At 33.5% G+C, this 14,929-nt stretch overlaps 1 protein-coding gene across 1 annotated transcript; it reads right to left on the bottom strand.

Moving 5' to 3' along the window:
* Positions 1-1,654: 1,654 nt before the first annotated feature.
* On the bottom strand, positions 1,655-12,280 carry LOC132713291 (probable small nuclear ribonucleoprotein G). The gene is made up of 4 exons (XM_060695810.1): positions 12,144-12,280; positions 5,989-6,011; positions 5,428-5,552; positions 1,655-2,213 (listed from the first exon to the last, which is right to left on the bottom strand). Exons 1-4 carry the CDS (start codon positions 12,173-12,175, stop codon positions 2,163-2,165), a joined length of 231 nt encoding a protein of 76 aa, XP_060551793.1. The 5' UTR covers positions 12,176-12,280; the 3' UTR covers positions 1,655-2,162.
* Positions 12,281-14,929: the final 2,649 nt, after the last annotated feature.

Genomic DNA, 14,929 nt, shown 5'->3' with positions numbered 1-14,929 from the left:
GCTGCTTTATTTCAATTTGCAGCTTGAAAAGAGCCAGCAAATAAATAGTATAGTACTAAATCCAAGATCAGTAGTAGTTAGTAATCATTTGCAATCAGTAGTCTAACATGTATATTCCATCATTTCTTGGACATGGTGTGTATAAGCTATCATTACATGTACTACACAAATAGGATTATTTTTCAAATACTATACTCCAATTTGAAATAATGTATATGCCTTGCAGGTCTGATGAAAAATATATTCATTTCACTGAAATTTTCTTGTATTTTATCAAAAATTAATGTATTTTTAAGCAGAAAAACTATATTAACTCAAGTGAAAAACAACTTGCTTATATTATATGGACTATAGTGTACTTATGATAAACAATGAGGAACTAAGTTATTTTGTAAATTTGTAGGGTTTTACAGAGACATAAAAAGGAAACAAAAGTACAACAAAAAACATTTCAAAAGCTTGGATCTATATGAAATACTTATTGATAATGTTTTATGTATATTCATTTCAACTTTGTTCAAGTGAAGGTACAAGATGTTGTTGAAGATCATTGTTTTACTTCTTAATACTTATGAAATGCAGACAGTAAAAATGTTTTTCAAATTTGCTTCAATAGCAAACTTACAGCTAAAGGGGAACAACTCAAATTGTAGAAGTGTTGTTTAACCAAAGTAGTTGTCTTTTTTCATTGGGTAGAATCAGTTGCAATCAGCAGGGTAAGGAATAAACATATTGAGTATTTCATTCAAATGCTTCAAAAAAAGCTACACCGAATACCCAATAATTGAACATATACGCATAACTGGTAAAATGAATACATGTATGTCTAAGATCAGTAAAAGTTAGTAATCATTATGTATCAGTAGTCTAACATGTATATAACATCATTTCTTAGACACAATTTACCAGTGTTATTTTGGTACTATTTTTGCATTCATTCTTAAAGAAAATCTGTAGTGTTGAAGAAATTAGCACAGTTTTACAATATCACATCACAGCAATTAAAAGATTCATGAATCTTCAATATTCTTTCAAATGACATTATCTTGTAGAAAAACCAAACAATTGTGACATTACTGCTAAAGGACATAAAACTTTTTCAGCCAGAATGAAAAGGACAGTTCAGTTAAACTTTAAAGACATTTGTCAGTCCACAAAGAAATTAATACTCAAAAATTTTTTGATAGAATGATCAACGTATTTGAAGAATATTATCCATGCAAAATATATCAAAAACTTTTCAAGGTTTAAAAATAAATTTGAACAATCTTCAACAGGAGCCAAAAAGGACAAGGCCACACCCTAGGCCAAGTTTGAATTAATCTGAGCAGCTGGTTCAAAGAAGTGTTGATGCCACGCACAGCATGCACAAGTATCGATCAAACTTTGACCCTTGACCTCTTGATTCTACAAGCACTCAAGAAAAATGAGTAAAATAAAATACAAAATTTCATCCAAGATCAGTATGAGTTATCTATCACTGTATTTCAGTAGTCTAACATGTATACAACATCATGTCTTGGACAAAAGTTTATTATTCAATGCCCATAAAATGCAAAAAATATTTGAGAACGGAAATGTTTAAAATCATATAGCATCTTAAATCACTGACACTTGATAAAGTTTATATGCAGGGTTATAAACATGGAAACCATTTTTGATTTTTTAATTTTATTCAAATAAGAATGTCTATTTTACAACATGATACACATATTAAAAAGAATGAACAACATACAACTTGTGTGAAAAATGAAGGACCTTCTTAAACAGATGATATTTTTACATGTAGCAATGTTGATGATTTATAAGTAACAAAAAAAATCTTTTAAAATGTTTGCAGAAATGCCGGATATCTGCACATCAACAAGTTTAAAATTGGAGAATGCAACAGTTGTTGATGTTCTTTCAATGAGATCTTGACACTGTCAGAATTTTCTTCTTTTAAAATCAGATAATGAATCGGTGTAAACAATATAAATTATTTTGTATTTGGTCACTCGACTCATACCTGTTATCACTTCCTGAATTTTTTTTACTTTTTCAGTTTCCAATTCATACTGATCAATGTTCAGATCCCAAGGCTGTTTTATATTCTATTCTCTTTTAGAGAAAACCAAATTATTTACACTAGAATGTTTTATCTTCAAAGTTTGTTCCTACTATCAGACCCTGTCTAAAGCCTCCAGTATGATTATGCTGTTCCCACGTACAACCTGCAAAAACAATATACATTTTATACTAAAATAAGACATAAAATTACAAGTATCAACATATATAATTCAATTGCTTGTAAATAAATGTACCATTACCATCTAACAGATCCAGAGACAGTCTGCAAAAAATAGGCAAAGCCCGAGCCCCAGTCTAGTAAAATTTTGTTCAGGCTAGCATAAAATGAAGGGATCCTAGTCTGACAGTCTAGCAATGTTTTGAGATCCAATAAAAATACATGTACAATATGTATGCAACATCGGAGAGAAATATTGATTTTTTAAGGTATTGGCATGACATATTCTGAAATAATTTATATATAGAATCATTTACGCCTATTGTACTTATAATGACAGAGAGAGATATCCATATTGATTTTTTTAGAGTAGGCTATGACACAAGAGGGGTAAGCTAAATGTAATCATTTGACCTTTGAGTTTCAGTCTACAGTACACCCTGTCTAAAAATATCAGAAATAAATGTTAATCAAGTGATACCACTTTGCATTAATTTCTTTGGATTTAAGTTAATTTGAAAAACCTGGCCACATCTTTTGTTAGAATTTTCAGGCTAGTTAAAATTGGTTTGGGCTACATGATATTTGTGTGTTTGTTTGTTTGGGTTTTACGTCACATCATCAAAGTATAGGTCATATCGCAACGTTCCAGCTTTACTGATGGAGGAAGACCTCAGGTGCCCTTCCGTGAATTATTTCAGGCACGAACGGGCACCTGAGTAGAACCACCGACGTTCCGTAAGCTAGCTGGATAGCTTTCTCACATGAAAGAATTAAAAGTCCCTGTCGGGATTCGAACCCACAGCGGTGAGGGGCAATTGGTTTGAAGTCAACGACCTTAACCACTCGGCCACGTACGCCCCGGGCTACATGATATTTTGATGGACAAAGCCCAAATGTCTTCAGGTTTAAAAAGTATTTTAGCTATAAAAAGTATAACAATAGTCACTATTGTTATATATCTATTAGTGGTTATTGTAGGAGTATCTTAACCTTGTACTACTATTTTACACGGGTAAATTTTGCTTTGCCAGGCCAGCATATATCACAGAAGTGTCAAATATGATTTGGAAGAGACTTGAAATTTCTCACATGAAGATATTCAACATCTTTAGCAAGATTTAAACCAACAACAGTGGCGAGCTATAGAACTAAAATCCAACTACTTAACAGTAAACCTTGCAAGATACAGGTTTTAGAGAAAGTTCAGCATTTTAGATTTATAGCAAACCTGATTGCAAGAATTAGAATTAATAGAAAACAGATTTAAATTCGACTTTTCTTTTTCTTAAGCTCAAAACTTGTTAAAACATGAAGGCAGTGACTTTTTAACTACATAAAAAGAGGCCTCCTAATGTAAAGTTTCTTTAGAATTATGAAGTTTTCCCTAATATCTGAACCTACACTAGCTTTTTTACTTCCAAAATTAGTAATTTTATGGATAAAATTTCCAAAAAACAACAGTCTTAAAGCCCTTTTCCCCCCGACTAAATTGGACAAGAATTTGTAACAGAGTTACCAACGTCCCCCGCCCCGGGAGTTTTATATGAAGCATAAAATTTTGCTATTTCAAAAGATTGAGGTATGGATCTCAGGACATTCAGTCCAAAATTATGATCAATGCTAGATCTGCAAATGTAACAATAAATTTGTTAAAAAAATAAAATGAAACACGGAATTTAAAAATCTATCATGTTAAGCTTTGACCTCTAAGTGTGAACTTGACCTTGGAGGTAGGGGAGCAGGTGTTGTGCATGACATAACGTCTTATTATTGTGACTATTTGTGCCAAGCTATTTCAAAATCCCTTGAACTATGAAGAAGTTCTAGATTCAACACAAAATATACCCTATAACAGACTATGTTAATTTTTGACCTCTAAGTGTGACCTTGACCTTGGAGGTAGGGATGCAGGTGTTGCGCATGACACATCCTCTTATTATAGTGACTATTTGTGCAAAGTATTTTCACAATCCTTTGATCTATGAAAAAATTATAGACCTGACACAAAATATACCCTGTAACAGACTATGTAAGTATTTGACCTCCAAGTGTGACCTTGACCTTGGAGGTAGGTGACCGGTTTTTGCGCATGACACATCATCTGATTATTGTTAACAATTATGGCAAGTATTTACAAAAGTCCTTCATAGATAAGAAAGTTATGGACTGGACACGACATATACCCTCAAATACACAATGTTGACCTTGAATGAACAAGTACGACCTTGACCCTGAAGGTACGGGTCTGGTTGTTGCGCATGACACATAATCTTATTATAACAAACATTTGTGCCAAGTTATCTCAGATTCCTTTGATAAATGACAAAGTTATGGACCGGACACGAAATATACCCTGTAACAGACTATGTTAATATTTGACCTCCAAGTGTGACCTTGACATTGAAGGTAGGTGACTGGTTTTTGCGCATGACACATCGTCTGATTATTATGAACAATTATGGCAAGTATTTACAAAAACCCTTCATAGATAAGAAAGTTATGGACCGGACACGAAATATACCTGTAACAGACTATGTTAATATTTGACCTCCAAGTGTGACCTTGACCTTGAAGGTAGGTGACTGCTTTTTCCGCATGACACATCGTCTGATAATTGTGAACAATTATGGCAAGTATTTACAAAATCCCTTCATAGATAAGAAAGTTATGGACCGGACACGAAATATAACCTGTAACAGACTATGTTAATATTTGACCTCAAAGTGTGACCTTGACCTTGAAGGTAGGTGACTGGTTTTTGCGCATGACACATCGTCTGATTATTGTGAACAATTATGGCAAGTATTTACAAAATCCCTTCATAGATAAGAAAGTTATGGACCGGACACGACATATACCCTCAAATACACAATGTTGACCTTGAATGAGCAAGTGTGACCTTGACCCTGGAGGTAGGGGTCTGGTTGTTGCGCATGACACATCGTCTTATTATAATAAACATTTGTGCCAAGTTATTTCAAATTCCTTTCATAAATGACAAAGTTATGGACCGGACACGAAAGTGTGACGGACGGACAGACGGACGGACGGACAGAGCCTATTTCTATATCCCCCTTTTTTCTTCGAAAAGGCGGGGGACAAAAATCAAGTGACTGTCATACTTTATGATGCTTCTTATTAAGTTAACAATAACTACAGGCATCATATAAGCCTGGAATACATTATAGTATACATACCACCATTCCGATTGCATGTTTCTCGCCTGTTTTTGTTTCTTCAACTGTCTCATCTATAACGAGGTTCATGAAAGGATCAAACCCACGTAAGATACCATTGATTCTTCTACCACCATTCAGCTTCACTAAAATCATATAAATTCATATATATATTATTGAATTTTTCTACAGAATATTTTTTTCATAACTCGGTGGTCAAAATTATATTCTGTGAGTGTCTAATTAAATTGTTCCATTTTCAATTTCTTTGAGACATCTAAAACCAATATGTCTAAGATCAGTAAAAGTTAGTAATCATTATGTGTCAGTAGTCTAACATGTATACAACATCATTTCTTAGACACAATGTACCAGTTTTATTTTGAAACTTTAAATGACTTGATCTATAATCAATTAAACAAAATATCAAGAAAAATATATCACAATGTCTACATAATTACAGATTCATATAAAGCTACATTTTGTTCATGTTTCACTTAATTCTTTATGTCCTTTTAGGCGTACAGAAAGTTAAACGTGAAAATAATTGTATCCATAAGCCAATATTAGCTTCAAACTTACATGCAAGTCTCTTTTCCATGTACCTGAAATAAAAATTGAAAGCTGTTTCAAATTGTCATATAATAAACTTTTCTTATTAAGACCCTGTTGAATTACTATTTATCTAAATACAAATGTATAAAAATATTTATATAGTTTAATATCAATTTACTTATTTTAAATAATAGCAACAGACACTATGGTTCACCCTATCCTTCGGCCTAAAACCAATATGTCTAAGATCAGTAAAGGTTAGTAATCATTGTGTATCAGTAGTCTAACATGTATACAACATCATTTCTTAGACAAATAGTTAAATAATAACCAGACACTTGGGGGTCAAACCCTATCCTCCGGCTAAAATCGCCCTTCAGCCCTGAAAACGATCAATAAAATCTTAAAGATCAATAAAAACTTGTAACTTTTTAACATAAATGGGACATCTCTCTCAATCACTGAACTACTTTTTAAACCATTTCCACAGGAATAAAGAAACAACCATTTACTGTAAAGTTCCAAAAACGTACAGATGGCTAATGCAGAGACAAAGTTTCAATACACATCACCGATCAGTGTTTGAAATTATTTTTTGTCTGATAGGATTGCAGTATTTCAAATGAATCAAAACAAATTTACTTTGGTAAATCAGAAAACTGTTTATCAATCTAGTAAATCAACTTTTTATAAAAATAATTTTAAACAAGAGGGCCATGATGGCCCTAGATCGCTCACCTGACTTATCAAACTCATCCAAACAATTACCTAGACAAGCATTCTGACCAAGTCTCATGACAGGTGAGTCAAAAATGTGACCACTACAGTATTAACAAGGATTATCCATATTTGAGCAGTGCGACCTAGTTTTTTACCCAGGTGACACATATTCAAACTTGACCTAGAAATCATCAAAACAAACTTTCAGACCAATTTCCAGGATACTTGGATCAAAACAGTAGCAACTAGAGTGTTAACAAGATTTTTTCTATTTTTAGCTCCGGTGACCTAGTTTCACATTCGATTTCGAACTCATCCAAGCAATTACCTAGACAAGCATCCTGACCAAGTTTGATGATAATTGAGTCGAAAATGTGACCACTAGAATGTTAACAAGGTTTTTCCATATTTGGGCGGGTGACCTAGTTTTTCATCAAAGATGACCCATGTTCGATCTTGACTTAGAAATCATCAAAACAAACTTTCAGACCAATTAACAGAATATTTGGATCACAACAGTAGCCACTAGAGTGTTAACAAGATTTTTCTAGTTTTAGCTCCTGTGACCTAGTTTTTCATCCGAGATGTCCCATGTTCGATTTATTCCCAGCAATGACCTAGACAAGTTTCCTGACCAAGTTTAATGACAATTGAGTCAAAATTGTGACCACTAGAGTGTTAACAAGGTTTTACTATTTTTAGCTCTGGTGACCTACTTTTTCATCTGAGATGACCCATGTTCGAACTCATCCGAGCTATCACCTAGACAAGCATCTTGATCAAGTTTGATGATGATTGATGCAAAAATGTGACCGCTAGAGTGTTAACAAGGTTTTTCTATTTTTAGCTCCGGTGACCTACTTTTTCATCCGAGATGACCCATGTTCAAACTCATCCGAGCTGTCACCTAGACAAACATCTTGACAAAGTTTGATGATGACTGATGCAAAAATGTGACCACTAGAGTGTTAACAAGGTTTTTCTATTTTTAGCTCCGGTGACCTACTTTTTCATCCGAGATGACCCATGTTCAAACTCATCCGAGCTATCACCTAGACAAGCATCTTGACCAAGTTTGATGATGATTGATGCAAAAATGTGACCACTAGAGTGTTAACAAGGTTTTTCTATTTTTAGCTCCGGTGACCTACTTTTTCATCCGAGATGACCCATGTTCGAACTCATCCAAGCTATCAACTAGATAAGCATCCTGACCAAGTTTGATGATGATTGATGCAAAAATGTGACCGCTAGAGTGTTAACAAGGTTTTTCTATTTATAGCTCCGGTGACCTAGTTTTTCATCCGAGATGACCCATATTCGAACTCATCCGAGCTATTATCTAAACAAGCATCCTGACAAAGTTTGATGATGATTGGGTCAAAAATGTGACCACTAGAGTGTTCACAAGGTTTTTCTATTTTTAGCTCCGGTGACCTACTTTTTCATCTGAGATGACCCATGTTCGAACTCATCCGAGTTATCACCTAGACAAACATCCTGACCAAGTTTGATGATGATTGGGTCAAAAATGTGACCTCTAGAGTGTTCACAAGGTTTTTCTATTTTTAGCTCTTGTGACCTAGTTTTTCATCCGAGATGAGCCATGTTCGAACTCATCCGAGCTTTCAACTAGATAAGCATCCTGACCAAGTTTGATGATGATTGAGGCAAAAATGCGACCGCTAGAGTGTTCACAAGCAGTTGTGGACGTACGACGGACGGACGACGGACATTCACCGATCCTAAAAGCTCACCCTGAGCAAGCTCAGGTGAGCTAAAAACTAAGCTGGTTAAAATTTATAAGTACATATTCCATATTAATTTAAATTGGTAGCGCGGATCGTCTTATGATTTGTTTTCTAGAAAAACAACATTGAACAGTGTTAAATGATTCAGAACAAGTCCCAGTATTTTCTTTACCAAAATATTTATCAAATTTGGCGCCATTCCCCCTCAAAATAGTATGTTTTTTCCATCCTCAAAGCCAAAATTTTCCCCTCATACAGCAGCCCGAATTAGCCTGCAATGAATATCGTTTTTTGCAACTAACTGCCGAAGAATGTTTTATTTTATGGCTGTAAGAGTTACTGTAAACAGGTCTAGTATATCGCAAATTGGTGTATAATACACAAATTGGAGTATTTAATCATACACCGATTGGTGAATAAAAATTTTGATAAATGCGTTTAAAAAATAGCTTTAATGGGGTACATATGTACTGTACTGTACGTATTTTGGTTCAAAACACAATGATAGGAAAATGTATATTTGGGTATTTTTAATTATGATAGGAAGATGTATATTTGGGTATTTTTAATTATATCTTAGAATAGTGAAAGTGTATATTGTATACATGATTAAAACAGCACTTTTTTAGTATGAAACATTTATTTTTAGTATAACTGGACAATATTTTGGTATATTTAGGCAATATTTGGATATTTTGTGCTGCCCCACCGAGAATCCGGGTCAGCTCAGCCCTAAAACATACTCGGCCCTATTCCAACTCAGCACGGGTCAACTCGGCCCACTTTTAAACATCAAAGGACTCACGGGCTATTTTTATCAATCAATGTGTATGTTAAGGATACCGATTAATTAGGTGATAATTATGATTGACTCATTCATTCGAATTTGATTAGTGACCACCTGCAATTAATTAGAAGCTTATGCTATTAAGTAAACACGTTTTTGTTTCATATTTTTTTTGAAAATTACTTTACAAACAAAATGCATCTAAGGAAACACATTTTCATTATATCTATATTCACAGGCACAAGTATCGGACCTGGGAAGAAAAAATATGAAGTTACTTTATCAATCTGTTCATATTTTTTCTTCCCAGGTCCGATAATTGTGCCTGTGGCCATATTAATTTTATCAAATCTGCAAGACATCTTTTTTTTCTAAATATACTTTATTTCAGCAGAGGTACAATATATAATTATATAATACGGGGAAGTCAAAGTCCGGGCCCGCATGGCTTGCCCGGCTATAGACTACATGTGTATATTTAAAAGAAAATCAAATAAAAAAAAACAATTAAAAAATATATAGAATTCTTTACATATCAATGAAATTTTCAGTGTCAGTTCTAGTTAGGCGCCGCCATTTACAATGTAAGTCAATGATAAAAGGCGATGTACTCCGATAACGGAACAAATCTCAACTTTTCGGATTAATAATAATCGTCGAGTGTTCCGAGTGAAAACGGAAGTGGGTACATATAATACCGAATGACACCTTTAAAACGGAAAAATGAAAGGATTTTTTACCGACTTCCCCGTTCATAGGCTTTGCCTAATTTCATATTAATAATAAGATATTTCTCATTATTCATTTACCTTAACAACATGCAAAGCAAAGTAAATACGTTATAGGCCTATATATTTTTGTAAAGTGGGCCGAATTGACCCGTGCCGAGTTGGTATAGGCACGGATTTATATTACAAGGATCGGACACTTTCGTTTAGCTTAAAGTCCCGTCACGCGCATGCGCGGAATCGGATAAAGGTGGACAGAATGAGATGGCGGAACGCGCGGAGTACGAAATATGACAGATTTTCACAGGAGTATGTGGTGTTATTGCAGCTTTGTGAAAAATTATACACATATGAATGTATTGATGCAGTATTATTTTGTGTCGCTAAAGTATTAATATATGAAAATATGCTGATAGAACGCTGCAACGCTTAGTTAAAAAGTACCTAATTTAAAAAATATTCGCCTATTGTTTAGGCATACTCTCTACACTTCGTCGCCCTTTTACTTCAAGCACGAATTATTACCGCGATTCAGAATAAAGATAATTATTTTCTACATGGTTTAATGATGGCATTGCAAAAAAATGTTTCTTGATTGCTAAAAAAACTTTTAAAGAAATTCATGTTTTAAATGTGTCTTTATTTCTGTGAATTATTTCCAAATGATTTGTACATTTTTTATTTGATTACCTGTATATTAGTATAAATATAGTAAATATTCTACTAATAAGTGTATCAAATATATTTTCAGACCATTCTAGACAAGCATTCCTATAGATGAATTCATTAGATTGGCAAGGAAGAAACTTTTATTGGCATAGAGAACAGCTGTTTTATAATATTATTTTTTATTTTGAAACATAATTTTTTCATGGTTATCCTTAACAATTCACGTCAAATGTTTTATTTATCACATGTTTATTTTCATTATTTTTCAGAGAAAGGACTATACAAATTTAGTTGTATATTTTCAATTTCATTTATAAATGTTAATAAAGAAAATAGATTTACATTGTATTTATATATATCCTCTTCAGAATCATTTTCTTAACGCATATATGCCATGGACTGTTGTTAAAGACCGCGCATATACAAAATATACATTCAAATTCTTATTGTTTTTGAAGATTGAGTGTTGCAATTATCACTTGTAACCTGGTAATGAAAGTTTGGAAATAAAGTTTTTTAATTATCACACCCCTTCAAAAGTAATTACACTTGAAAGAAATTTAAGCGATGTGTAAAAAATAATCAACAGTTACTTTTATTTCGCAAAATACTGACTCAAACTGTAAAGATTTTTATTGTTTTTCTAGTGTTACATTAAAAAGTATCATAAATATCTTTCTACAGGCATTCAAATAAAAAGAATAATTAAAATATACGGATTAAAATATACGAGTGACATTAAAAAGGTCGGAATCGAGACAGCCACACGAGAGAACTTTACTGTTACGATGATTGTCTACTTCACTGCGTTGCGGACAGATAAACTGTACCTTTAAAAAATAAATTAGATACTTGAATGAAACAAGTACTTTTCTTCAAAATAAACTTTAAATTTCCAAAATCGCATAATAAATGGAAAAGTTATATGGTATTTTGTAAAGTAGGTATCTGTTGCGAACGGACATTTACGCTTAGCGCCGGTAAATTATCGATCGATGTACCTTTATCGTGCGCACGACAAGATATTAAAGCATTTATATAGGGTTAACTGGGAGTGTCCGATCCCTGTAATATAAATCCTTGGTATAGGGCCGAGTTGACTCTTTTCCCCCCACCGACCCCCTTCCCAATAGAGTGAGAAAAAAAACACTGGGTCGAAACTGGATAAATGATCAATTTATAATATGCATGTATTTAACAATTGAGACTTGACAGTAGATGGAATTATTTTATCATTGTAGAAATAGATTATAGGCAAGTTTAAGCAGATGGTTGATGTTTATAAGTGGAGAATTTCTCAGAAAATAAACATCATTGCTCCATTTTACTTAAAACACGGATTGAAATTTAAAACCGACGGACAGTCTAAAACGAATTCAAAATCATGAAAATGAATTAAATAAATAAGAAAGAATTCAATGAAAACATGATTCTTCCCTCTTTACACACCCAAATTATTGCATTTAGATTTAAAACGTATCTTTCGAATATAGCTAATTATAAATAAACTATAACACAATAATTTACTTCTTCAGCTCTGGTGGATGCGCTTTACTCATCTTTGATTTATGTGGATTTTCTCAGATTGGGCCTACCCGGCAAATTTGTAAACAACAATGGACGTTAAAATAACGTTACAATACTCTCGCGTGAAACGAGATCACGGCTGTTAAACAAAACTCGAAATGGACAATTTAATTAGCGGAAAGAACATGTATTGCAAATAGTTTCACCTCCTCTACTTACTGTTTCTTTCTTTTTTCCCCTTTCTTTTTCAGTTTTATACCGATTAACTGCTTCTTACAGTTTTGTACTGACTGATTAGTACATAATTATTCAATTATTTTACTATTCTTTCAAAAAGAGATAAGCAGAATCCCTAAAGAAAGCCCAACACGGCAATGTGCAGGCTCCTGTTCATGGACGGTACTGGAAAGTACAAGTTACCGTCCACGCCCCCTAGCACCGACTTAAGCAGAATTCAACATTTAAACACGAAAATGGGGAAAATTTGAATTTAGAAACATTCGCAGATGTAATCACGATCACGGATTTATAATATAAATCCGTGTCACGATGTAATCATCACTCACGTTCAAAACAGAAAAAAAACGTAACTGTGTTGCCAAAAACTGTAAAATAGAAACTGTAACCTGTTTATGACGGGAGTGACCTAAGTGCAAGCTACCTCCCACGCCTCTTGCTCTGACAATAATCACTGAACTGCAAAATGCCGACGATATGCACAACTAGACATGCTGCAATTAAATTTTGGAAGAAATTGTATCAGTAATATGGGCGGATGGAAAGACGGATGCAGAAGTGACCCCTAGCAAATTTAACATTCTTCAAGAATTATTCTTGTCGTGGATATTTTTAATTTAAAACTACACACATTATAATTACTAGTATTTTATTATATAATAAAAGTTTTAAATTAACACATAGCGTGAAAAATATTACTGTTAATACCGATAGATTTGTTTAATGATTTAATTGTTTCAAAGTCATCAAGTTTTGTTTCAACATGTGTAACTATACAGAAGTCCTGAAACTTTTTAAACTTTAGTTTACTATTTATATCACAAACATCTAATAAAACAAGATTTAAACCGAAATGTAGCACACAATTAAAAGAATAAATGTGATCATGTTTATCGGAACAGTCATGAAATACATATGATTGTGTAAGTTTTGGTTTCAGTCAGAGTATGTGTTTTCACCTTCAAATAGCTCCAAGATATGAGAACCCATTCCTTGCTCCTCGTAATTTGGCTTGATATACATATTTATCGAACAAGTCACCGGGGTGGATGGAACAAATCTCTTCTTACTCTTGGCATGCAGTAAATAATATGAAAAAGGCAAAGCCTCAAAGCGAGCTCGATGTACTTTTAACGTGAAATAGTATGAAATAGTCGCTCATTTTTATTTCAAATGCAGTGACGAGTGCGTTTGACGTTACACGTACTGTGTTAAATATGGCTCCGCCCCTGTCGTTAAATGAATAATGCCAACGTTAATAACACTTCGTTTATTTTGTTTAACTCTATAATTTTTCAAGCGAAATGAAGATTATTAAAAGTGAAATAAATGTAAAACTTAAAACGTTTGCGACATTAAAATAGCGTACTTAATTTGTTTGTTTTGCACGTGCTGTTTGGCGCTACATTGTGACGTCACATAAACAATACTTTAAACGTCTGTACAGCGTTAACGACTGAATAAAAGATATTGGTGTTCGGATTCATTTTCTTAGTTAGACCATTTTCTTTCATTCTAGATAGTTTTCACAACAAAATTCGACAAAAAATTGTTTTTATTTATCAGATTTTTCAAACAAAATTGCGCCTTCAATTTTCATTTTACATTTCCGTTCGATATTTTATCGATAGCTTCCGTTATTCTGGTTCCCTGTCCAATTATGGTTCCCATAGACGTGCGCGGGTGACCAGTCTACACATCCGTTTTCAGTCAGAATTCCTCAGTTTTTATCCTTATCTTTAAATTCGAAAGGTTGCGATGTGTCCAATTCGGTACTTCGGACGAAAGTTTTCAAAACCATCACTTAGCAGGTACTCGCGTTACCGTAAAGCTCGCTTTGCGAGCAGGCCCTTCGGGCCAGCTCGTCGAGCTCGCTATTACCAACCATGATAAACCTTCCCGATTCTTAACATAATCTTACAAAATTAAGTTACGTGAGATCCTCATTAATATATATTGACTTCTAGCGGATATGTTCTGATTTGTTGGCATCACTTTGACATTTTTCTTATATTTTAAGTTTCATGGATGGTTTAGTAACACTTATTGAGCGTTTGTCCATATTCCTTCCCCTATCGGTTCACCAACGTACGTAGTACAGTGTTCCGTGTAGACAATCGTGACTTTTTTATTTAGCCTGTACCCGCGATGCACGATGGTACGATGGTGAAAACGCGATGACACGATGGTACGATGGTGAAAACACGATGGTACGATGATAAAAATGCAATGGTACGATGGTGAAATCGCGATGGAACTTTACATATTAAGTTTCCAGTTGATATATTAAATAAAGCAAGAGAAAAAATTATATATTATATAGCATATATAACCATATATATCCATATAAGAAATAGTCGTTGATCTATATATATATTCACATATACAGTATCACGACATAAATGGAAAATTTAATGTAAAGACGCTGATAAAAATAAATGATTTAAACAAATCAAAAGGAGCGACTGTACTGTAACTGTTAATTTCCTTTTTTTTATCAGCGTATGAAATGACCGTTTTATTTATATGTTATACACATTACATGTAAA

The sequence above is a fragment of the Ruditapes philippinarum genome, unplaced genomic scaffold (genome assembly GCF_026571515.1).
Source record: "Ruditapes philippinarum isolate M1 unplaced genomic scaffold, ASM2657151v2 ctg253_1_1_1_1, whole genome shotgun sequence".
NCBI lineage: Eukaryota > Metazoa > Mollusca > Bivalvia > Venerida > Veneridae > Ruditapes > Ruditapes philippinarum.
The sequence above is the reverse complement of the archived record's forward strand: the minus strand, read 5'-3'. Positions and strand labels throughout refer to the sequence as shown.